The following is a 25,793-nucleotide window of genomic DNA, read 5'->3' as shown; positions in this document are numbered from 1 at the left end:
ACCCTAGGCACATTTTGACTTACTTTGTCATGACCATGTAGGGACCACTACAGAAAGAGAAGGTTGGTTCATCATCTGCTTGAATCACTTCCTTTTCTCCGACAACTGGGAGAGATCCCAAATAAGCCAGCTGTGTTCCTCCTGTGAGATAAAACTGACGCCAAAACTTTCCCTCATAATGTGAAGAGGAAAAGAAAAAAGACTAAACAACGTAAGAGTTAAAAATTTACATAGTTTAAGGAATAGTACAATAAAAATACAGGGTCAGATTTAGAAAAGGAAAGGACCTTCAAGGTCATCTTACAGTTGAGGAAACTGGGAACCAGACAGAGATGTGACTACTCAAGGTCTCACAGCCAGTAAACAACTTAAATCGAAATTTGGACCCAGCTCCCCAACTTTAAATTCAGCCCTCTTTCCACTATACAATGCTGCCTCATTATACTTCCTCTATTTCTTTTTGTTTGTTTTTATCAATGTCTTGTTTCTTACATCATAATAGTTATCCCAAATGTCCCTCCCTTTGTCCTTCCCAGAGAGCAAACCCATAGAACAAAAAGTATTGTTAAAGCAGAAAAAAAGTCAGCCCAACTTGTCCACATACTGAAAAAGTCTGAAAACTTGTGTAATGTGCAGGACCAACCACCTGCACAAAAGGGTACGTCATTATACGCTCTCTATTTTAACATTTCCTAATGGTGTTTTTTGAAGGGCATACTCTGGGGTCCAAAATATCTTCTCTCATATCACCAATGATTCTCTTCTGTAAGTCTGGATTTAGAAAGAACTCTAAAATTCATCACTGAACAATTCAGTGCCTATTATAAACAAGGTACTGTGTGAAGAGTTAGGGATAAAAAGACAAAAATGAAACGTCCCTACCCTCAAGGGATTTATGCATCCTGGGCCCAAGTAAGCAAACACAAAGTAGTATAAAGTTATTTCATGGGGAAGGGGGAGTGGTCAGGATATGTTCTGCTTTGAAGGGAGCTGAGGATCCTGTGAGATGGAGGGAAAGAGGAAGTCCATTCTAGACACAGAGGACCACTTGGGCAAGGCAAGAAACAGGAGATGGAATGGAACATATGAGAAATAGTCAGCATGTGAATTTCTTTTTTTTTTTAATTTATTTATTTAATTTTAGTTTTCAACATTCACTTCCATAAGATTTTGAGTGCTAAATTTTCTCTCCATCTCTTCCCTCCCTCCACCCCAGGACGGCGCACTATTTGATATAGGCTCTACATATACAGTCATGTTGTAAAGAAGAATTAGAACCAATGGGTGAAACCACAAGAAAGAAGAAACAAACAAAAAAAGAAAAAAAAAAGACAGAGCAAATAATATGCTTCAATCTGCATTCAGACTCCATAGATCTTTCTCTGGACGTGGACACCATTTTCCATCACGAATCCTAAGCATGTGAATTTCAATGGAATGGCAAGGACAAGAAAGGCAATAATTTGAGCTAAAACTGAAAACACGGGAGGCGCGGGAAGGCAGAATGAGGAAGGCTTTCTATTCCAGGCTAAGGATTTTGCATTTTATGCTACAGTCAAGAAGTGCCAACATGTTGTGGAAAGCTCCAAACAGATGAAGACTGAGAAAATGCCACCAAATTTGGCAGTGAAAGAGTCGTCGGATACTTTGAAGAGGGAAGTCATGACAGCGGGAGTGTAAACCAAATTTCAGGCAATTTAGGAGACTGAGAGGTGAGGAAATAGGGCAGCAGGGGTGATTACGTTTTCTAGCTTAGTAGTAAAGGAGAACAAAAATATAAGACAGAAACTCAAAGGGTAGCAGACAGAGTTAAGGGAAAGTTTTTAAGATTGAGAATGTTGAGAACATAAACAGGGAGGAAGGGGATAAAGATGAAAGACAGAGTTTGAAGATGAGAGACACAGACAAAGACAGAGACAGAGAGAAAGAGAGAGAGAAAGAGAGAGAGAGAGAGAGAGAGAGAGAGAGAGAGAGAGAGAGAGATTAGCTTATGAAAGGAGAAGGGTCACCTCAGCCTATCAAAAAAGATAGAAGAGACAAAGAAAGGTTTTCAGGTATGGAGAGATTAATGAGGACATCTATAGTGGAGACATGGTCATTTTCTAAAGTCAGTGGGTGAACAGGTTTGGGAGTGGAACTGGGAGCTTGAAGAGTTAGGAGAAGATTTAATTTTAAAAGCTGCTGTCTCCTTGGATAGCCTTTTCTAGCCTCCTGGAAACTGTATGCTGGTCTGTTTCATAGATATAAGACACTTAGATAGACATATGAATCCAACCTCCACAAATGTGCTAAAATAATTTTCCTCAAGTATAGAACTGGACAGGGAAAGAATGGAAGCAGGAAGTCCAAGATTCCATCAATCAATACAAAATTAAACCTTTTTGTGTTTGTTAAATGATAAAACAATATATGTAGAAGAAGATCAGAGAGTAAAGGGACACACAAACCTACAGTCTAAATGACCAGGAAAATATAAAGCCCTCCATGAGAATGAAAGGAAAGAACAGAAGCCAGTGATTTTTGCCATCCACTGTCAGAAGTTGCTTGATTGTGTTTGATTCTTGTGCTCTCACTGATAACTGAAGGACTGATTTATAAAATGCCCAAATAAATCACATACTGGAATCATTCAGGGGACTGCCTGTGGAATTTCTACTATCCAAACTAAGGACTTTCTTTTCTTGAAGTTAAAAACAAGAAGAAAATCCCCACTTGATATGTTGGGAGGTAGATATGGCAGAAAGAGAAAGGAAAAACGAGCTGTGGGAAGGAACCAGCTTCAATTCAATTCAATTCAATTCAACAAGCTTTATTTTTTAAGCACTTACACTGATCAGCAGTTTGTCATTTTTAACACCTTACCTTCCCAAAACCAAAGCTGTAGATGTTTTTGGAAGAAACAATTCCAGGTTTGAGTAGGCGATTAGGGGAGCTGTCAGGGGTTCTAAAAATGTTGAAAAAAATAAGGATTAGCTATCTGCATCCCGAGAAATGCTCCACGACTAAGTTTTCTGGCAGTCCAATTCTAATACTGCTTCTCATACACACCACTGACTTGGCACACAAAATGTCCCACCCATTCATTTGATGGGACCAGGATAGGGTTGAGGGAGCATCTTGCTCCCTGCTACCACTTCCAGGACATTCTTCTACCAGACAGGTGCTTAAGCTGGGGGTTACAGATTTAACAGGGTTAGTGAATTTGGATGGGAAAAATTACATCTTTATTTTCACTGACTTATTATTTCTTTTGTAATCCTATGTATTTTACCCATTTAAGAACATTATTCTAAGTTCCATATACTTCAACAGACTGCCAAAGCGGGTTCGGACACAGAAAAAGTTAAGGATCTCTACTCCACTGCCATTGGATAAAAACTTTTTCTTCAGGGGCAGCTAGGTGGGCAGTGAATAGAGCTCTGGCCTTAAGAGTCAGGAGGACCGGAGTTCAAATCCAGCCTCAGACACTTAACACGTACTAGCTGCGTGACCCTGGGCAAGTCACTTAACCCTGATCACCTCACCAAAAAGCAAAAAAACAAAACAAAACCAAAACAAAACAAAACAAAACAAAACCGTTTTTCTTCTTCTAGGTCCATGCAATCTATTTATGTCACTTTTCAGAAAGACTTCACTGCTGTCATCTACCAAACTCCAGGTCACTTTCCCAGCTTTCTCAATGACTTTATCGTCTGGCCCCTAGTCTACCTCTCCAAACTATACTTTGTCATCATGCTCAGGCATTTTAATATTCATGCTCACAAGCCCTGCCAGATCAGGACTACATAATTCTTCATTTTCCTCAACTCCAAGATCTCTCCTCTCTGTCATTCTTCAGCCACAAACCATGGGGACACCCTTGACCTTCATCTCCCAGAAGTGCCCCACCTCAAATACCCTGAATGTTGAAATTCCACAATTTCCTAAACTTCTCCCCTCCCACTTCTCCTCTGACACTGAAGGTTTCACTCGTCACCATAGCCATGCTTGACACCACAGTTTTTCACTTTAATAATTCACTGCCATAAAAATTCTTGCCATTCCTCAACTGCTTTTTTGCTGTTACTAACCTCAATAAACCTCATCATCTAGTTTTGTTGTTATTTCTGCTTCCAGGCTGAGAATAACAAAAGGAAGTCACATAATCAAGATGATTTTACCCTCTATAAATTTATGATGACAGGCAATGAGATAGAGTGAAGAAAAGACTCACCTTCATCACTTAGCTGCTCACCGTCCCAAGAAACTCTCTAAGCCTACAAATTATAGACAACCTGCTGATTTGTATTGGTGCAGGGTATTTCCACTTTGCAAGTTATTTACATTGTTGAAATAACAGGTCTGGGAAAATCCCCACAAATTTATGATGGGTAACCTCATCTGGGCCTTCACTGTTGTCAGGCAATTCTTTCATTCCACCCTTACTGACTCTCTATCTCATTTCCTACAGCAATGATGGCAAACCTTTTTCTTTCTCAAACCTCAAACAGTATCCTCTATTTTGACAGCAGATGACTTAGCTTCCCACCTCACTAACAAGAGGAGTTTCCTCATATCCACCCCTCAAACTTCTCAGTATCATCATTCAGTCTTTCTTCCTTTTCTTATGCCTCAGAGGAAGGGATATCCCTGGGTACAAAGGAGGCAGGCCAATAGGACCCTAGTTTTAATGAACATGTACATCTTTCTCTGTTGGTTCTCTATGACAATTTTAACCCTTCTGTGTGTGCTCTTGACTTGCTCCCTCCAGTACCCCTGCTATCACCCCCTCTCCCTTTCTCTCAGAGCTCTTCTCTCTCTGCCTGACGAGCCTGTCAGTTCCCTCTTCTCAAACTCAAAAAAGGTTTCACTTCATCCTTTTACTCACTCCACTTCCTACTCTATTCCTCAACACCCTTTCACCATTAAACTTCTTGAAAATTTGATCTATGACTGATGTCTCCATTTCTTTCTTTCTTTTTTTTTTTTTGGTTAGGCAACGGGGTTAAGTGGCTTGCCCAGGGTCACACAGCTAGTTAAGTGTCAAGGGTCTGAGGCCCGATTTGAACTCAGGTCCTCCTGACTCCAGGGCTGGTGCTCTATCCACTGCACCACCTTGATGCCCCAGATGCCATTTCTGTACCTTCTACTCTTACCCAAGTCTTTGCAACTCTGGATTCTGTTCTGTGCTACTCAAATGGCTTTCTCCAAAGTCATCAATGACCACCAGATCCAAGGACCTTTTCAGTTTTCATCCTCTTTGGAGCTTTTGACAGTTGACTATATCCTCTTGAATATTCCGTTTTCCTTTACCTTCCCCAAATAACAAATACTCTGCTGGTTCTACCTCTATAACCCTTCCATCTTTGTCTCTCTTCAATGGATTCATGTCATCATCCCAAGACTTTGAGTTGAGTGCTGTTGTAATTGGCCCTCTACTCTTTTCTGTCTGCATTTTCTCCCTAGAGAGTCACATCCTTTCCCATAGCTTCAACTACCCCACTTTGTAAATGGTTTCCAAATCTATAGCTCCAGTTTTGACCACACTTCTAAAATCCACAATCACATTTCCAAGTTCCTATAGGATACTTCCACTTGAATTTCCTACTGGCACCTCAAACTCAGTATGTCCATAATAAAGCTTATTGTCTCCGTCAGAGAATTTGCTCCTTCTTTTGACTTCAATACTTCTATCGTAGGCACCATAATTCACCTCATCTCCCATGTTAAAAATTAATGATATCTTTGACTCACCTTTCCTTTACTTCTCACCTCCAGTTATAAATCTTGTTAATTCCTCCTATGCAGCTTTTCTTATATCTTTCACCTCTTCTCTATTCCCACTGCCAAAATCTTAGAACAGGCCCTCAATGTCACTTGCCTACATTATTGCAAAAATCTCCTATCAAGGCTTCTTTCCTCCAACATCTCCCGTCTCCAGTCCAGCTTTCACAGAGCTGCACACTTATCTTTCTCATGCTAAGAACTGGTTATAGGAAGGACAGCAGAGACTTGTGATGAAGTAAAGGGACTGGTGTTTGGACTAGGCTGTAGCCATGCCATTCTCTGATATTCTGAACTGGCTGGGCCTCAATGTTGACAAATGGATGACAATTATGACTGCTGAATAACCTTACAAAATATCAGCCCAATGCCATGCTTTTGAGAAGGAATCTATTCAATGTGCCCATGGAATTGGTATGACCTGAGCCAAGAAAGAATGCAACTTGGAATATGAGAATTTCATCAAATATTTGCATAGGCGGAAAACAATAAAACGCTTGGGAGCAGTCACGAAGCAGAAGGAGAAGCTAATGAGAGAAGGGAAGTATACTCCCCAACCTTACCACTCAGGCAAGGAGGAACTGAGTCCTAGACCAGCCAGTGGTGACAATGAGTGGCTTTGCTCTTTATGATGGGATGAAAGTATACTCCATTGTCCCCTGGAAATGTATATTTCTTAAAATAGACATCTCCTTCCAAAGGTTAAAAATCAGAGTATAGAAGCCATCCTGCTGTCCCCTGCCCCCAGTTCTCTCTGTACTTTGCCATTAGGACAACTACACCAGGCAAGTTGGTAGCAGTGGTTCACCCTCCAATATATGATCTGTGATTCTGCCTGTATCTGAAAATAGGCATTTTGGAAAGTAAACATTTACCAATGTAAAAAAAAAAAAAAAAAAGAACTAGTTATAATACTCCTCTGCTCAAAACCCTTCCCTACCGAGTAAAACTCAAACTTTACTTAGTCTGGTAAGCAGATTCCTCCTTCCATGGGCTGGCCCGGCACAACTCTCTCTATTTTTATATTACTCCCTCCATGAATTCTAATTACTTGTCATCCTTTCACAGAGCCCTCTTCCCCACTTCATGCCCTTGTCCACTGTACCTGGAAGGTTTCTCCCCCTCTCTCCTGACCTGCCCTTTCTAGCCCAAATCAGATGCTGCCAGCTCCACTGAGTCTTTCTTGAAGTCCCTCAGCTGGTAATGATCTCTTCCCCCTCAGATCTCAGATAGCACTTTGCTTTACACATCTCTAATATACTTTTTTTTTAGGTCACAGTTATTTTTCTATGGCGCACACTCTTCCTCCTAGACTGTATGCTTTGTAAGGTCAAGAGTTATCTTATGTAGCTAAGCTTGGCATCTCTTCCAGGACTTGGTACAGCAGCTGCTTAAGAGATGTCTGCTGAACTGAATTATCAAATTGTTCAAGCTCACACAGGAGGTCTGTGAAAGCTGGGGCTTTCACAAAATCCCCTAATTCCAATTCGTGTTAGTTTTCCAATATACGATGATATATTTCTTATGTCTTGTCTCTCCAACTAGACTGTAAATTCTCTTGAGGAAAGAGACTAAGACTTATATTCCTTTATATTATTAGTGCCCAGTTCAGTGCCTTGCATACTGTAGACACTAAAACAAATCTGTTGAATGACATTTGATGAATAATAAATGAGAAGATTTGTAAAGGGGAAAAGGGGCTGTTTTTGGAAAGCACATACTTCTAGATGGCAGTATCCATGCAAATAGAAAAGTTTTACTTTTGCACTTCCCTCATGGATCAGGAAGAAGTAATGCTTTTGTCCACTTTCTGTTTCAGGGTGAATGGCAAAGAAAACACAAATGGAAAACATAAATGATGTATTATTGCTAGAAGGGCAGAGCACACAACACAGTGCTGCTCTTTCTAATATTCACATTTCGTTGCATGAATGTTTTGTGAAGTCTATGTACTGTCTCCTCAGGGCCACTTTAAGTTGCCACATTGTTCACAGCTCAGTCTGGTAGGGTTGGCTGGTGACTACCATGGCCCTAGAGCTATTGAGAAAGTTCTCACGCAAGCCTTTAAAGCAAAACAAAATTTCCTGTTCTGCATCAATATTCACAGACTTCCCTGAAAATAAAACCCAAGCAGCTGAATTGGGTTTCTAATGACAGTAACACTGCATTTATTTCAAGCTCAGTTATCTCATAACCTCAGCTATCAAGAACACAGCCAGGAACCAAGAAATAATAGAAGCAATAATAATATTTGATCACATTTTAACCTCATGGAAAGACTTAAATCAAGCTGTGAACAAAGGAAAAGCATTCATTCAGTCATTCATTCAGTCAGTCAGTCAGTCACTCAAGAAAGACTTATCAAGTAACTGCACTGATTGAATTACTGTGACCTCAAGTATTCATTTATTTTTTACTGGATCTTTTTTGGGCTCTAGATCTTTAACTTCATTGTTGTAGGGAATTCCTGGTGAGGAAACTCCCTCTTCCAAAGCCAGTTGTTAGCTTCCCTGTAACTTTTAGTCTCAACTTCTAGTTGCCTGGGCCCTAAGAGGTTCAGGAATTTGCCTAGGTAAGTGTCAGAGGAAAGATTTAACCCTGGTTCCTTCTTCCAAGGGTAACTCTGTAAGTGCCTTTTCACTAGATCATATAAGAAACAATCTCCCTCCTTCTTACCTCCCCACCCACCCCAAAAAAAGCACAAACAGGCAGAAATCTTAGAACAGAACTAGTTTACATGGAATGTGAAGGAAGAGGGTACCCCTGCCTCATTGGCCAAGATTGGTAATTTGGCAGGGTTGCAGCTATTACAACCAAATGGTTGTCACCTCCCTGTCTGACCATTATGGTTTAATGACTAGATGGTTGGCCATTTATGTCCCTGGTCGGGCTTCCTAGCTAGAAGGGCACTTACCCATGTATTAGGTTGCCAAATTTAGATGGGCTACAGATGAGTCTCTGTGGAGAGTCAATTCTCTTCAATAGATCATAAGAAAATCCTTGAATTATCGCCTGCATATGAGAGGCACAGCGGTGCATGAACTCCAACATCTGCAATAAATGATGCATAAAACTTTCAACATCAAACACCCATACATCTGGCCAATAGAATACTTGAGGAAGGGGAAGGGGGCGAGGGGAGAGGGAGACAACACTCCAAATCTAAAACCTGCCTCCGTATCTTTGTACAGGGGGCCTCTCGTGTAGAAGGCTCTTCTTCCTCATCATCAACTTGTAGAAGCCTCCTTCACCCCCTTCAAATACAGCTCAGGGGCCATATTCTCATGAGCCGTTTCCTGGGGATCCCCCTGTACTTGGGGCTTTCTCCCTCCAGAAGTTACTCTGTATTGCTTTGAATACATTTTGCATTTGCTTATCCATGCACATACTGTATCCCTCCCATTAGGATATAAGCTTCCTGAGGGCAGGGACCATTTTGGTTTTTGTCTTTGTATCCCTAGAACCTTGCAGAAATCCCAGACCCAAGGAGAGCCTATAATTCTGTCTTTCTCTACCAACACTGTACCAATAGTAACGGCTCAGTCCAACAGCATCTACTGTTGCTCAGATCCAAACTCAGTTCAGAAACTTGCAGAACTCAGGTTAGGGGGCAGCAATCATACTTTGCCCTAGATCAGAACACTAAGGAAGAAAAGCTTGCAAAATCCCCAGCCTATACCTGATATCCTGAAATAACACAAAACACTTAATCCTCCAAGAAAACAGCAGCAGGACCAGCCCAGACCTTCCTTCCAGGAGTACAACATAGACCAGCCATAACATCAAATATGAAATCAGGAAGCACACTGGAAGAATGAGTAAACCAAAAAAGAACCCCACCATAAAAGGCTATTATGGTGGCAGGGAAGCTCAAGATACAAACAGAGAAGAGTGACTCCAATATATTTATAAGCAAAGTTTCAAAGAAAAACATATCTTAGTTACAAACTCAACTAGAGTTCCTGAAAGATTTCATGAAGTAAGAATTTAAGACTTAAAAATGTTTTTGTAAGTGAAATGAGAGAGCTTAAGGAAAAAATTAGAAAAGAAATGAGAGCTATTGAAGAAAGAATTGAAAAGGAAATTAATAACTTAACACAAGAGATACAAAACCTTGCCCAAACAACAAACTCCTAAAAAATTAGAAAAGACCAAAGAAAAGCCAATGACTTTACGAGGCAAAAAGAAATGTTAAAAGACAGAAAAAAATGGAAGAAAATATATGGTATCTCATAGTTAAAAACAAGTGAATTGTAAAACATAACAAGGAGAAAAAATTTAAGAATTGTTCAACTACCAAGTCCCCCTCCCGCCCACACACACACACACGCACGCACACACGAGACTAGACATCATATTACAAGAAATCTTAAAAGAAAACTGCCCATATCTCTTAGAACTAGGGGGCAAAATGGAAAGAATCTATCAGTCATCTCCTAAAAGAAACCCTAAAATGAAAGTTCCCAGGAACATCACAGACAAAATCAGTAGCTAGTAAGTGTTAAGTCTCTGAGGTCACATTTGAGCTCAGGTCCTCCTGATGACAGGGCCAGTACTATATCCACTGTGCCACCTAGCTGCCCCCCTAAGGATTTCTGATGATCAGAACAGAGCTTCAGAAAAACTCTGAAATTAAAATTAGAAGTTAGAAGTTAAGAAAAACATAAAAATAGCTACATGAACATAAATGACTAAACAAGGATAAACTGCTTATATTCAAATATGAAGATTTGTCTCTAATACATTTGTTCCCTCTGAACCCTATCATTATCAGGTGTCTTAGAAAGAGTCAAATTAGGCAAGGCCTAGGAGTGGGTACATCTTTCCCTGCCCCAGTTCCAAATTCTCTCTCTTCCCTCCACCACCCATTGAGAAGGTAAGAAAAACAAAGCCCATTACAAATAAGTACAGTCATGCAAAACAAACATTAGCCATAGAAAGAAGGAAAGAAGGAAGGAAAAGAGGAGGCAAGGGAAGAAGGAAGAAAGGAAAGAAGGAGGAAGGGAAGAAAGGAGAAGAAAGGATGGAAGGAAGGAAGGAGGGAAGGATGAAAAAAAGAAAAGAAAAAACATGATCAAAGTTACTAAGTCTTTCAGAGTTGATTATCTTTATAATATTGTTGTTACTGAGTAACCTATTCTGGTTCTGCTCATTTCACTTTGCATCTGTTTGTACAAGTGTTTCCAGGTTTTTCTGAAACCATCCCCTTCAACATTTCTAGCATATTGCTATACCATAACTTGTTCAGCCATTCACCAATTGATGGCTATCTCCTTAGTTCCCAATTCTTTGTTACAAAAAGAGCTGCTATAAATATTTTTGTATATAAGAGCCCTTTTCCCTCTTTCTTGGGTTCTGTTATGTTTTGATGATTTTAAGAGAAGAATGGAAAGAGAGGAGAAGAGGAATACACTGGGATGTGGGGTGAGGGAAAGAAAGATTAGGGAAAATAATTTCATATAATCAAGGTGGAGCAAGTAGACATCTATACAAACAAGGAGAGGGGAACGGGGTGGGGGGACCTGACACTGAAACTCACTTATCTGACCTGGTTAAAGGTGGGAAGAATACAAACACAGACACAGACACACACACACACACACACACACACACACACACACACACACAAGGTATAGACATACATTTCACTTAACAGGTAAATAGGAGGGAAAGGGAAAAGGTGGGAAAGGGAATTATAGTGAGGATAGGTTAAAAGAGGGATTAGTCCTAAGCAAAACAAACTAACAAGGGATGTACAGAAGTATTTACAGCTGTTTTCAAGGTGGCAAAGAAAGGTTATCTGAAGGGATGCCCATAAATTTATGAATGGATGAACAAGTATAGTGACGTGATGGAACTCTTTAACATCTTAAGAAGTAAAGGGCATGGTTTCAGAGAAACCTGGGAAAACTTGTATGTGATGAGTGAAGGAACAGAATTAGGAGAACAATTTATACAATGACAATGATATGGTTAAGAAGAAGAAAGAATTAGGAACTCTTATCAACATCACCAACCACAACTCCAAAGGCCTAATGATGAAACACGCTACTTAATTCTTTTTTTTTTTTTGATTCAAGAGTAGGACTTTATATAGGATACTCACCCTTTAAAGAAGATACTTCATAGAAATTTTGCTCCAATATACAAAATATGGAACTGCTAACCCACAGAACACTTACATAGTTACACAGCAATCAGCCACCATTTACAACTTAAGACAATCTTTCCCATTCTTATCTTAATCACAATCAACCAGACAACTTTATAACGCTTTCTATATTGGTCATTTTTTTTGCTTATTATATTATATTCCTTTCTTCCCCACCCCAACAGTTTAAAAAATAAACTATAGTTTCTGACATCAACTTCGACTTTTCACTTAGTTTCAGTTGCATTAGAAGTAAAAAGTAAATTTACAACTATCACTCCCCCAATCCCTACCCCCACAAATCATTTTATGAAATATAGCGTAGATGTTGTGAAGAAACAGAGAAAAAATTGTGTGACTATCACTGAACTAAAAAAAAATGCTGTAACTTGTCAAAGTATGAAATATAACCTTGGCTTTTAATACATTTTAAATGTAAAATGTAAAAACAAACATTTGTTAGTTAACAACTAACATGATATTATGCAAAGGACTTCTTTCTTTCTGACACACACTGTGGCTTGACCCATGAAATAAGATGATTCAGCCTTCACTTTATTCCTTTCCCCTGTACAGAGAGCGCTGTAGAAACACAGCTCTAAATTCCAAGATAATCTGGTATAAGCCCTTATAATAAAAATCTCATTGACTTCCATTTTCACTTTCTTTCACATGCTTGGTTTTTCTTTCTTTTCTTTTTTTTTTTATTCTCTCTGCAATGCTGGTAGGTTAGGCAGGCTATGTACAATTTGTACAAAAAAATTCTAGCCAAGATACGGCTGTAGAAACTTTGCATCTTAAAAAGCAATTTGTTAAAATACAGCTCTACTTTCTTCCTGCACATTGGTTTAAACAGCCCAATTAGTTAAGTGACCCTGTTGAAGATCTGTTCAGCTGAACGAATAGGTGAAGTCTTTTCCTGAGCTAAAAGTAAATGCTAATAATAGCAGTGAAGAAAACATTTTTTTCATATTTTAACAGTACTAATAAAATAACTTTAGAAAATTACAGTAAAGCAAAAACAAATTACTCTCTGAATAGGGGTGACAAAGAACATTCAAAGCCTGATTGCTATTATTTGGAATACATATTCAATTTTTTTCTGTTAAGTTACATTCAGCCACTGTCAGACAACAAACTGATGCATGGAAACGTGTCAATTGCAATAGTTTACATATATTTTACACTACACATTACCTGGTGCTGCCATGATTTAAATAGTGTCTAAAGTTATTTTTTTAAAATCCAAAACAGAAAATCTTATACAAACAAAAAATTTAATTTCTGAAAATTTTTTCCAGTATTATTTGCAAAACTGCAAAAATGTTGGCTTTATCTTTTTGGATTCCTAGATTATTCCAGAAAATTTCATATTGAAAGGGTATACACTCAGCTAATCATCCAGGCTGCTAAAGAGTGAGTGGATCATTTCATAAGGAAAGAAATGACATTCTGAAATTATCATAATAAGTAATGTCAGGTTTTCCAAGCAAATCCTCAATGTGAACAGTTAGTATATTTAAAGACTATAAAGAATAACATAACACCACTGCACCAGCATCTCTTTATGGTACACATTTCTTTTACCATTCCAACAGTTGTAAGAAAAATTTCAGAGCTTTTTTATTTCATCCAAGTTGAATACAACAGACGATTTCGAAACGAAAATGACAGAAAAAACTATTTAGACGGAGATACCAGTTACTCCTGGAAAAGAAAAATTACCTCCTCTCATAGAATTCTTCTTAAGATATCTTAGCTGATTTTAAATAGAATTTAAATTTATTCTTCAAAATAGAAAATTGAACACTTAAAAGGGTATAACTGACTAAAGCTAACAGAAGTATCCTTAAAACTTGCTGATAGAATCATTGACAATTAATACAATACTTAGACTCTAGCAGATACAATAAGTCAAATAAATAAGAATAAACTATAATTTCAGAGCCAGTCTTTCCCCTTGCGGAAGCAAAAAGCCATCCTTGACCAATTGTTCCCTACATATACATATAACGTATATTATTAGAAGCTTCTTCAGAGAAGCAAAACATACTTGCCTCCCTGACACTGGAGTTCATCATGTTAGTCTAGCATGTCAGGAAGGCAACTACAAGTGCTGGGCCCAACAATATTTCAGGTTTACTCACGAAAAACCACAAAATATGCTGTCCAAATCGAACATAAGCCAATTTATGCAGTGTATTCAGTGTCTTCTTTTTAAATAATCAATACAATCTAGCACAGGTTCCTATTCTTTCTAATGCACCCCAAAGGCTTTCAAATTTATGGGTACAAAAACAAAGAAAATATGCACATCATTTACTGGAAGGCTACTCTGACAAGAGAAGCTGGTATCTCTGATTTCAAATTATTCTCATTATTCTCACATGGAACTGTACAGACAGCATGATACCTGAGCAAGCAAATCAACTACCATGATATGAAGGGCTTGTTAATCCATAGTCTTTTCCTGTTGTGTGCAAACTGTTCTACTGCCCCCTGAGCTCCCTGCATTTCACTGCTCTTGAAAAATCAGTGCTTGATCCTTTCCAAAATAACCAAAGAAATGAGGCAGAAAGTATTTCTTCACCACAGTTCCCATTCAGTCCTGAGACTGACAGAAGAGGATGTAACCATACTCAGAGTTCTTTGAGATGTCTGATGTCAACACGTAGAATTCTTCAATAGCTTGTGCATCTATTTTCTCTACAATGTTATCATCAAACAATAACCAAAAATCGTGACTCTTAACTATTGCAATGTAATGGCCTCGATAAGGACCACTTCCACAGTGAACCACAACAGCCACAAGGTCGTACATTCTGTCAGGATTGGTGGCATCTCCTGAAGTGTTAAATAGTCTTAGTTCTAAAGGAAAAACTACCCGATAAGAAAGTTTTGTGTATTGGTGAAGCTGATCCATATATTTGAATCTCTTCAAGTGCAGCGCCAAAATCATGGGCAGTTTTTTTACTTGCATCCTTTTGTGTGCTTCCTGTTTGCTGCGACATTCTTCGCAGTAATATTTATATTCACTGCATAGTTTCCATGTTGCTAAAACCCCTTAAACAGTGAGTAATTGATGTGTTTTGTTCCACATCAACAGAAAGGTCTAAAAAATCTTCATCTTTACTACTTATAGTTTCACAAGTAAGACATCTGGTTTCATTAGTTAATGTTCCCTGAAAGATCTCATGAACCCAAGTTGGGTCTGGTGTGCTGTTGTTATTTTCACTGTCAATATTGCCATTAGGTAGACGCCCATTTTGCTTTTCCTGCTTTCTCTCTCCTGGTAAAATATCAGCAATTGTTTTTAGTAGGTAATTCAAAAACTCATGTGCATCTTACTGCATGTAGTTGTCAAAAAGTTCATTTTCTTTTCCTAACCTTGTTATGAACTTCTTAGGAGGTATTACTCCAACCTTTTTCTTCTGAGTGGCTATACTGTGAAAGAGATCTGTTAAGCAAGAAGATTCTCTTTTTACCTAGGTTGCCTCTTGTAAGCTAGAACTTTTTCCTGAAATGGACGGCAAAAATAAAGTGCTTGTAGAACTGAATCGCAGTAGCAGGTGTTTCCAAAACTGACTAATCCAAAATAGTGTTCATTGACTGGAAACTGTTCTGGACCAATCTCTTTCTCTAAAGCCGAGGCACTGGTGCCCTGCGTTATACCATGATGCTTCCTGCAACCTCGGTCTCTCTAATATCATCTTCTATTTGAACTTCCTGGTTGGCAAATCTAACAAAATCCATGGTACAGATGGCAGCAAATTTGGAGACTGTCATTAGGGTTTCCATGCGCCCAGAGCCATCTTCCACCCAATCACAGCAACAGCGGCGGCGGTGGCGACGCCGGGTTCCGAGCACCAGGCGCGGGGGAGGAGGAACAGGGCAGCAGGGCCGCCGCCCTCACTGCTGGCTGCTCAACAGCCCCAGCCTGGCCGGCTGACTGAAGGACCAGCCGAGAGACCCACAGACCGACCCCAGCAACCGTCTGACCCCAGTGCTCCGGCACCCCGGCCAAGGCCCCCACCCCCCGCTCTGGCTCCTCCCCGACTCATGGCGCAGCCGCTGCCTCCGGGCCGCTCCAGCCCACCTCGCACCCCGCCTAGTGCGGCCTGGGGAGCGAGCTCCACCACCAGGCGCCGCCCTCTCCTCCTCCCCCTCCTTTCCCCCATTTCATTCTTAACCGAGAGGTTGAGGATGTAGAGTGTAAAATGAGATAAAATATTTTCCAATGCAGAAATTTCATTTGCTTAACCATACATGCTTGTAATGGGGAAGGGGTGGGGGTGTGTGTATGTGTATGTGTGTGGTTGGGATGGGAGAGTGAGAATGTGGATTTTTGCTGACTGAAAAAGATAAACTATTATTTAAAAAATTAATGTCTAGTATTTATACAGGGCTTTAAGGGATGCAAAGCACTATATATACACATACATATATGTATATAATTATATGTATACATATGCACGCATAAAATAATCTGATCCTCACAACAACCCTGTACAACAGGTGCTACTATTATCCTCTTTTTACAGATAAGGAAACTGAAGTTGAGAGAGGATAAGCAACTTGCCTAGGATTACACAGCTAAGTAAATGTCCAAGACAGGATTTGAACTCAGGTCCTCCTGACTGCAAATCCAATACTCTATCCCCTGTACCACCTAGCTTCCTCTACTAGGGCCTCAGTTGTATTATATATATTAAGAAATACTATTATTTCAATGATCTATCTCAAACTTCTTCATTTCTTTTGGATCAAAACCCTGAATGGTTTTTGTAACAGAAGATTTAATCGAGCTCCAGGCTGCTTCCTAGGAAACATTCCACTTCATTCTCAGGTACAGCCTTACCGAGGTGCTTTTCTCCTTCCCTGAAGACAATGCCCAGCTCTGAGGTTTTTTGCCATCTTCATCATGGAGTCTCAGGTCCCCACCTGCATCCAACAGTTTGCTCAGGATCCACTGATTGCCTGAAAATGCTGCTGCATGAACAGGTGTACTTCCATCAAAGCAGCGACTAAGAAACATTAGACCAAATGTTAGACCACAAATAGCAAGTGAAAACTCTGCCCCCCACAACAAAAAGCAAATGGGAAGATCCTCTGAAAGCTGCTGGCTAGTTCTCCAAGCCTTTAAAACCCACAAATTCAGAAAGTTTAAAAAATAGAGGCCCTTCACACCCATGGTCAGTCACACAGCACATTAGTGCCAGTGCTTCAACCAGAAATCAGGGCTATGACTTCTGAAGTAGGTGTTCTTTTGAACTAACTAATCTATTCTGCACTACACCTCTGTGACAGACCTTGGTTCATTACTCTGCTAACTAATGTGGTTAAAAAAAAAAAAAAAGAGAACACATTTAGGGTTGAAAGATATTACCACAGTGGCAGTTTGTACTCCCCTTCTCTTCTCCCCCTATTATTTAGAGACTTAGGGCCTGAGCCTCAGAGAAGTGACCTGCCTAGGGTCCTACAGCTTGTAAATGACAGAGGTGTGGTTTAAACTCAACTATTACAATTTGTTGTTGTTCACTCATTTCAGTCGTGTCTGACTCTTCGTGACCCCATTTGGGGTTTTCTTCGCAAAGACAATGGAGTGGTTTGCCAGTTCCCTCTCCAGCTCATTTTACAGATGAAGAAACTGAGGCAAACAGGGTTAAGTAATTTGCCTAGGGTCACACATCTAGTAAGAGTCTGAGGCAGAATTTAAACTCAGGTCTTCCTGACTCTAGGCTCAGTACTCTATCCACTGTACTAGCCCCAGTGCCCCATAATGTATTGATACAACACTGCTCTGCAAAGCCTGACGGTATAGGGCCATCCCTGGGATGCCAAGAAATCTGGGCACAAAACAGATGAAATTAAGCTTATTTCCATAAAATAATTTGCTATATGTAACAAGTATTTTTGATTCAACAAGTGTACATTAAGGGCTTATTATATACTTGATACCATGCTAAGCACTGGGAGATACAAAGACAAAAGTGAACCAGTCCCTGCCATCAAGGATCTTATATTCTAAAAGGTGACCTTACATTCTAATAGGGGACCATATATATAAGTCTACCATTCAAAGATGAATAAGTTCACATTAAATAATTTAGAGTAAAATAATCACTGGCATAAAAAATTCAAATTACGTAGATAATCAGAAAACAGATTTTAGGAACATTGTTTAGTCTAGACCACTGGCCTCCACACTTTTTTGGTTATACACCAAGCTGAAAAACATTTTTGAGCACAAATCCCCAATATATGTATATTTATTTATAATTACTTAGAGAAGCAGTGTGGCCTAACAAGTAGAGAGCTGGTCCTGAAGCCAGAAAGAACTGGGTTCATGTTCTGCCTCTGACACACAGTAGCCATGACATGTCATTTAACCTCTGCTCTATGCAACTCTTAAATCTACAAGTATCAAAGTATCATAGGGGATAAAGACCTGCACTGGCAGCATCTCCTCAAGCCTATAGCTCTCCATATTAATGGGGTCACAGATATGGCCCTTTCTATATCAATGTAGAGAGGTTAGGAGCTTGCCCACATGCTGGAAGTGGTAGCCTCAGGGAGTACTGGCAGAGAATGGGTGAAGTGTGGATGTGGTTGCATTGTAAACAAGCTCCACAATTAACTGTTGTTGGGAGAATGCAATTAGAGCCATCTTCCCATCCTCCAACAGAGCAATCACATAACTTTTACAACCATTCTTTGCAAGGCCCCCACTTTGGAGACCAGTAGATTAGAAACATCTTTATCATGGAACTTCATACTATCTATAAGTAACTGTATTATATTGCTCAGTGTAGCTTTCTCTTCTTCCTTTTTTTAAAATTTTTTTTTGGGGGGCTAGGCAATGGGGTTAAGTGACTTGTCCAAGGTCACACAGCTAGTAAGTATTATATGCCTGAGGCTGGATTTGAACTTGGGTCCTCCTGAATCCAGGGCCAGTGCTCTATCCACTGCGCCACCTAGCTGCCCCCGTAGCTTTCTCTTCTAAATTAAAGGTGGGTTTCCTACCCCTGGATTAGATAGCTCTAAATCCTATGATCTCTATGATCCAGTTCTATTATGAAGGCCGATATTATATGCATAGTATAATGATGCCATGTATAATATGTATATATATAACTAGGTAATGCTCTGGAACCCTCTCTGATTCTATAAATTTCTGAACTACTGTCACAAATTCAAGTGGAAATACTTCACCCAACCTGCTCCTGTAAAAAAAACAATCTAGTCAAGTGTAAAACTTATGGATTTGGATTTTGCTCTTAAGTCTCATTAATTTTAAGGAATGAAGAATGGTGTTTTATTGAAAAATGAACTCCAAAACTCAATCCAGGAAGGCATTATTGTACTAAATTATTGGTTCTAAACAATTACATTCTCTCTAAAGAAGAGACTTATTAAGTAAATTTACAGTGCAAATGACTAGGTAATGGAACTTTTTTAGACAGATTTTAATACATTGGGCAAATATGTGCAAACGATAATGTTAATTACAAACATCTCATCTATTCAATTTAAACAAGCCTAGAAGGGCTTACCTGAGAAAGTTTTGATAGAAGTTCTGTAAAACTGCTTCTTAATAAATATTTCATAATTCAAACTGGTCTCCACTGGTCAAGATTACTAGTACTATTTTCTAACAACATGATTTTCGAAAGACCTAAAGCATCTTTAGAAACTATTAGTAATCTTTTGCTTCAAATTGCAAGATACTTACTGATTTGGGTCTGATCCATAATCTACCAGGACATCAACTAATTTGGGAAGACCTAATAATGCTGCAGTGAAAAGTGCTGTCTGGCCCAGGGAATTTACAGTGTCAACATAAATTCCTGCAAAGTAAATGGAAGAATGAATGAAGGCAAGTTTCATGAATTGTTCTTTGCTACTCAGCTATAATTTTAAAGTGTTATCTCTTGTCATGTGTATTCTGATTCAAGTTTTATTTATTTTTATAACTTTCCTTATCATGTTAGCCAAAAGTTGAACAAAGGTAAACAAGAATGCAGTTGAATTTAACATGCAAATTGTGTTACTACATTTCCATCACGAATGCTTTTAAAGTATTTTCCCTATAATGCCATACATTAATTCAAATGAAATCATTAAAAGCGATTCTTTTAAAGCTCAACAGAAAAAAAAAACTTCCCCCCCCAAAATAAGAAAACAAAGAAAGAAGGTATGCCTAAATGCCTCACATTGATGATTTGTTGAAAAGCAGCCTGAAATAATCAAAATCTCAATTCTTATCAACTTTGGAATTCGTGGTTAGAGAGAATGTTATTTTTTAAATTCAATTTTATTTTCAGTTCCCAATTCCCTCCTTTCTCCTCCCTCACATATTGGGGAGGCAAGGAAAATAAAAACCATAACAAATATTCATAGATACACAAATTGTTCCAAGAAAATGAGAAATAGAAGAAAATATTCTTCAATCTTCACTGAGTCCGTCAGTTTTCTTTCTAGAGGTGGATGGAATCTTTCATTATCAGTCCTTGGGAATTGTGGTTGGTCATTTTGGTCTTTCAGAACTGATAATCTTTACAATATTGTTGCTACTGTATTCATCGTTCTGGTTCTGCTCACTTCACTTTGCATCAGTTCATACAAGTCTTCTCAGTGTTTTCTGAAACGATCTTCATAATTTCTTACAGCACAATAGTATTCCATCACATTAATACACCCTAAGTTATTTGGTCATTCCGTAATTAATGAGTAGCTCCTCAATTTCCAGTTCCTTGCTACCACTAAAAAGGATTGGGGGCAGCTAGGTAGAACTGTGAATAGAACATCTGTGGTGGAGGCAGAGGACAGAGCTAAGAGTCAGGAAGACTTCTTCTAAATTTAAATCTGGCCTCAAACACTGTGAGAGGCCACAATGACCCTGCGTGACCTTGGGCAAGTCAGTTAACCCTGCTTGCCTCTGTTTCCTCATCCGTCAAATGAGCTACAGAAGAAAATGACTAACCCCTCTATTACCTTTGTCCAAAAATCCCCAAGTTTGGTCACGAAGACTGACACAACTAAATGACATAAAGAAAATAGATCGGGACTTCGATTCTTAAAATCTAGCCAATAGCTCACTAACATTCAGACTCCTTAAGAGTCTACCCAATGTGACAGATGTTCTAATAAACCTTGTCTTTGGCTGAAAAAAGGCTTAAGTTGAATTCTTTCAGGCAGGACTCACGTGTTGTGATCTCAGAGTCCGAGCACCCCTAAACCTCATCATTTTGGTGGCCCAGACAGGGAAACTGCTTAACCCCAAGTTCTTCTCCAGCCAAGACTGGAAGGTGTGTAAACCTCCCCCGCTTCTTTCTTGCTGTGCAGTTGGGGTCGCTCTCCAAGCACCAAGGCTTGGAGGTGCTTTTCAGGCAGACAGTTATGAGGCTGTCTCAACTTGCTCTGACACTCTCAGGCTCTCGGTCCACTGGTTTGGTATGAGGCCATGGACCTGGGTACACCTTCCGCAGCATAGAGGACAAGGATGGACTCCCTATCCAGAAGTGGATGTATAATATGTATATATTATATACATATTAATATGTATATATTATATACATATTAATATGTATATTAATATTAATTAATATGCCCAATTCTGTCAGTTCTCTCCGCACTAGAGAACTAGAAAAACTGTAGTTGCTTTTTGATTCCCTGAGACTTACTCCCTTCCCTCTACACCCCTGAATTCTCCTTCATGGAGGTTATAGGGAAAAGTTAGAACAGCTAAAATCATCTTAGCAGATTCTGGAAGCTTTGTGATCTATCCTTAAGGAGTGTTTCAAAACTGTACAACCTGGTCACTCCCTTCCCTTGAGTAAAGAGGGTATCTGTTAACCTCTCTCATCACAGAAACAGTTTCACCCTTTACCCCTCACCTTTGATTTCACCCTCCCACACCTGGGAAAGGAAGGAGGGGAGAGGGGCAGCAGCTACAGCGTAGGTCCCTCTGGCAATGGCCTTGGGCCCTGGGGCAACCTTTGCCTGGAAGCATCACCCAGGTTCAGCACATCCTGCTCAAGGTAAAGAAGCTAGTCTCCAAACTTGGGTCAGCACGCTCTTTTAAAGTTGTAGTTTTAACTGTTAATGAGATGTTGATTCTCTGTGTAAAGTAATCTGGAAATGCATTTAACAAAACTGAAGTCACCTGATTGGTAATGGGTTCATTTCAAGTTTCAAATTGGTGAACTTTTTGTATCAGTTATGTCAAGCAACTTTTCATAATATGATTACTGCTAAAATAATTTGGCTATTGTTGGTTATTGTTTTAGTGTGTAAACTTGCCAAAAAGCTTGTTTAGGTTATGGCTTGCTGAGAATTTCCAAGTGTATAGAAATCTCTAATGACTGGCTTTTTACACCAGGACAAATTTAAATTTGAGATGTAAATCCTGGAAAAGTTTTATTTAAATTTGAGATGTAAATCCTGGAAAAGTTTTTTCGTAAACTGTGATTAGTGAAACTTGCTGTTGGAGGTAAAAGCTCATAGGATTTTATTTTGAGTTGTCTGTTGGATCATAATCCATCGATAATCAATAATCCACCATCTGAGAGAAATGCCACAAGCTACTCAGAGAATGTGACACTGGTGGGAAGTCAGCATCGGGAAAAACTGAGAGGACAATTTTAGCCTCAGTCTAAGATCACTCGGTTTCCCCATTATGTTCCTTTGAAAGGAAACATTACCCAAACTGGCTATTCCTGAGTCTGGCTATGAGGTGGATTTGGTACTGCATGGTTGGAAAACTGAATTATCTGAATCCAAACAGAGCTAAGGATATTTCATCCTGTCATATCTGTGCCCTGCAGTCTTTTCTGTCAGATTTGTGTCTTCCAGACTATAGGCCATTCACCTACAGTTGGCAGTAAACAGCAAGTACTAGCCAAATGTCTCCCCATTGTTCCCTGGATGCAGTTTGTGCTCAGTTCCAGTCAATCTTCTCTTTGGGACCCCCTCCAGGCCGGGACAGCTCCACTGCCCCTTGCCAGCAGGAAGCAGTTTCAGAAGCCAAGACGTTCATCCCTTACCCCAAAAGAATTTGAGTCCCGTTTGTTTGAGAGGGGAAGATGGGGTTGGGATCTTTGGAGAGTTAGACGGCTTAAGTTTCCACAGGCAGAATAGTGCAGAGGGTTATAAAAACAACTCAAGGAAGCATGTGGACTTGGGCTTAGCCAAAAGCTGATGGTTCCAAGACTACAAAATCAAGATAAGAGCCAATCCTGGTCACGGCATGCTTAGTGAACCTCAGGCACAGAACCTTCTCTGATCAGGGTGAGGTGGGGGCAATAGCACAATTGTCTACACAATAGGGAGGGAACAGGAGGTGTTCCAAGGAAAGGACCAAACCAGGCCTGGGAGGTTTCTCCCCGAATTTAACTGCATAAAAGCACTCTTGCCTTTGTACTCAGGGCCCACCCCTCCTGAAGAGGGATGGAGACCACTTGTTGCCAGAAACGTCTAAATCCTCTGGACTTTGTCTGTAAAAAAAATTTCTTCATACTAAATTTTTGGTGTCAAGGGTGTTTCTAACCATCTGGATCCCAAAAAGGAAAAACTCTGGACTTTCGCACATGGCCAAATCTCTGGCATTTGCTGGAGGCCATAATTCCCACAACTGCCCTCTCACTGTGGCTAAAACCATCTCCCAAATCTGTTACCTTTAACCCGGACTAGCCCTCCATTGTTTTACCTCCAACCCGGACTAGCCCTCCATTGCTTTACCTCCCTATGGCCCCAAATTACTTCCCACCCTCAATCCTAGCTAGGCTCCCCACATGGTCGCATTCCCTGGTGTTCTGTTCAAGCAAGCTCACCGGCCACTCCTAAATCCCTTCACCACCTTTCCGTATATAAAGCCCATCTTACCTCCATTAACGTGCTCAGATTCTTGATACCTAGCCAACAGCTCACTCATATTTAGACACCTTAAGAGTCTGACCTACGTAACAAACGTAGGTTGTCTTCGACTTAAAACCTACAGCATATCACCCAACTTAAACCTACCACCTTCAAAAAAACACAAAACCTCAAAATTCAACATCAGTAACATACTAAAGAAATTACCTTTGCAAACAAAATAAAACTGAAAGGACCACTCAGCCTGTGTTCTCTTCCTCTCACCCCTCCCGAAGAAAAGGAAGAACGATCATCAATGGTATGTTACAACTGCCAAAAAGCAGTGCCACAAACCAGCTTCACGCTCAGAAGAGAACACCACAGCTCCTCCTCGTGGTTGCCTCCGTGCTACACCTTCAGCCACAATTCTCTAGTAACACACTATAGAAATGATCCCTGAAAGTATAGTCTTAACCAACAACTTCCCGACGCGCCTACCACAGCCGACCCCGCACACTGTTCGCTCACGGCTACTTTTCCTTACCCTCCTGACTCCCACCCCAAACCCATGCGCCGCAACTTTCCGAACAAGCACGCGAACGCGCAAGCCCCACACAGCTCATTCCCCTAGCCGGAAGCGGTCCAGGACCCCGAAAGCTTCACGAGTGCTAATTACCATATTGCCTCCAAACAGCCAATCACTACTCCGAGCCCAACCTCTGCCCTGCCCTTCCCTCCCCCGCGCTCTCTCCCCAAGCTGGGAAAGTTTTCTTCTTGCTGTGACTGAGGAGGTGCCTGGGTGGTGCTCCAAACCACAAGCCAGCCTCTCCTCCAATCAATCGCCTGGTCATGTCCTGCATACTGCCGAGGCTTCAGCAAAGCTCCCCGGTGCCCAGTTTTCGAGAACACCAGCATCCCTGAGGAGCCCACACTGGCTGGGCTCTTCCCAGAGGGGCCATGAGCAAGTGTCTTAAACGCTCATTTGTCAAACAGGCAAAATGCTACTCGTATTAGTACCTACTTTAAGTACGAGATTATAAGGAAAGACCTTTCTAAGCCTAACGGATTATAATAAATTTCGGTTATTTTCATTGTTAATGTAATAATTGGAAAAAAAAAAAAAAAAGGACACTGCCTCAGCCATACTGGTTGTCCTTTTTAGGCTCTCAGGCCAGACACCGGAGCAGCTCTTACCTACTTAAGAGTCTATTACATTATCCAGTAGAAGAAAATGGTAAAACACTCCAGTATCTTTGCCAAGAAAACTCCAAATGGGGTCATGAAGAGTCCCACAAGACTGAAATGACTCAACAATAACAAAGACTACTGTACAGATACTTTTTTTTTCAGGCCCTTACTTTTAAGAGGTCAAGGAAATACTCTGGCCATACTCATATTCAAAGCTAAATAGAAGCACAACAGAGATGACAGAGCTATGGTCAATGCATCTTGCCAGATGAAGGGATACAAAGTTCCCCTCCCCCAAAAAAGTTACAAGGTAAGAGAAGATACATCAAGCAAGTTAAATAAGTATAAATTCTATGCAAAGTAAATAGAAAGTATTTGTATTTAGTATCAAATGCCTGGTCTAATAATACGTACTTAGATAAAGAGATCAGTAGGGACTCCGTGGGGTGGTCAAGAAAGGCTTCTCTGAGGAAGGAAGCCTTAAGCAGAATCTGGAAGGATGAATAAACTTTAGAGAGATGGAAGGGAAGAAAAGAATAAGCATTTATGTAGCACCTACTATATGCCAGGCACCCTACTAAGGAGGGAGGGCATCCCAGAGCAAGAACCAGAAGGTAAAAAAGTAAAGTTGATATTTAAATAGTGCTTTTCTAATAAATGGGCTTGTCATGTTTAGTGGACAATAAGTAGTCATCTGGTGAGAGTGAAGAGCTAAGGGCAACATCACAGTATAGTCCGAAGTGCATTGGCTCTAGAATCAGAGGGCCTGCCAGGGTTCAAATATCATTTCTGGCACTTAAGTGACCTGTGGCAAGTCACAACCTCCCTGTGACTCAGT

The 25,793-nt window shown here is 40.1% G+C and overlaps 1 protein-coding gene, 1 non-coding gene and 2 pseudogenes across 3 annotated transcripts in view; 1 reads left to right on the top strand and 3 right to left on the bottom strand.

Annotated features, from left to right (window-relative positions):
* TEX14 (testis expressed 14, intercellular bridge forming factor) overlaps positions 1-25,793 on the bottom strand; it is a 153,522-nt gene that overhangs the window by 88,258 nt on the left and 39,471 nt on the right. Inside the window, exons 1-6 of one of the 2 annotated variants that reach the window (XM_027870357.1) lie at positions 23,798-24,397; positions 19,647-19,761; positions 16,773-16,938; positions 8,678-8,814; positions 2,863-2,944; positions 24-154 (exon numbers count right to left, since the gene is read on the bottom strand). In XM_027870357.1, coding sequence (XP_027726158.1) covers positions 24-154; positions 2,863-2,944; positions 8,678-8,814; positions 16,773-16,938; positions 19,647-19,761; positions 23,798-23,846 — 680 coding nt within the window. In that variant the 5' untranslated portion in view covers positions 23,847-24,397. Of the gene's footprint in view, positions 1-23; positions 155-2,862; positions 2,945-8,677; positions 8,815-16,772; positions 16,939-19,646; positions 19,762-23,797; positions 24,398-25,793 lie in introns of those variants that run through there. The other variant, XM_027870356.1, reaches the window with a different exon arrangement.
* Positions 6,036-6,395, top strand: LOC114049102 (annotated as a pseudogene).
* On the bottom strand, positions 13,820-15,712 carry LOC114049185 (annotated as a pseudogene).
* Positions 24,023-24,239, bottom strand: LOC114049368. The gene has a single exon (XR_003569861.1). It is a non-coding gene; the product is annotated as a small nucleolar RNA U3 (small nucleolar RNA).

Source organism: Vombatus ursinus, unplaced genomic scaffold (assembly GCF_900497805.2).
Source record: "Vombatus ursinus unplaced genomic scaffold, bare-nosed wombat genome assembly UNPS02014797.1, whole genome shotgun sequence".
Lineage (NCBI taxonomy): Eukaryota > Metazoa > Chordata > Mammalia > Diprotodontia > Vombatidae > Vombatus > Vombatus ursinus.
The sequence above is the reverse complement of the archived record's forward strand: the minus strand, read 5'-3'. Positions and strand labels throughout refer to the sequence as shown.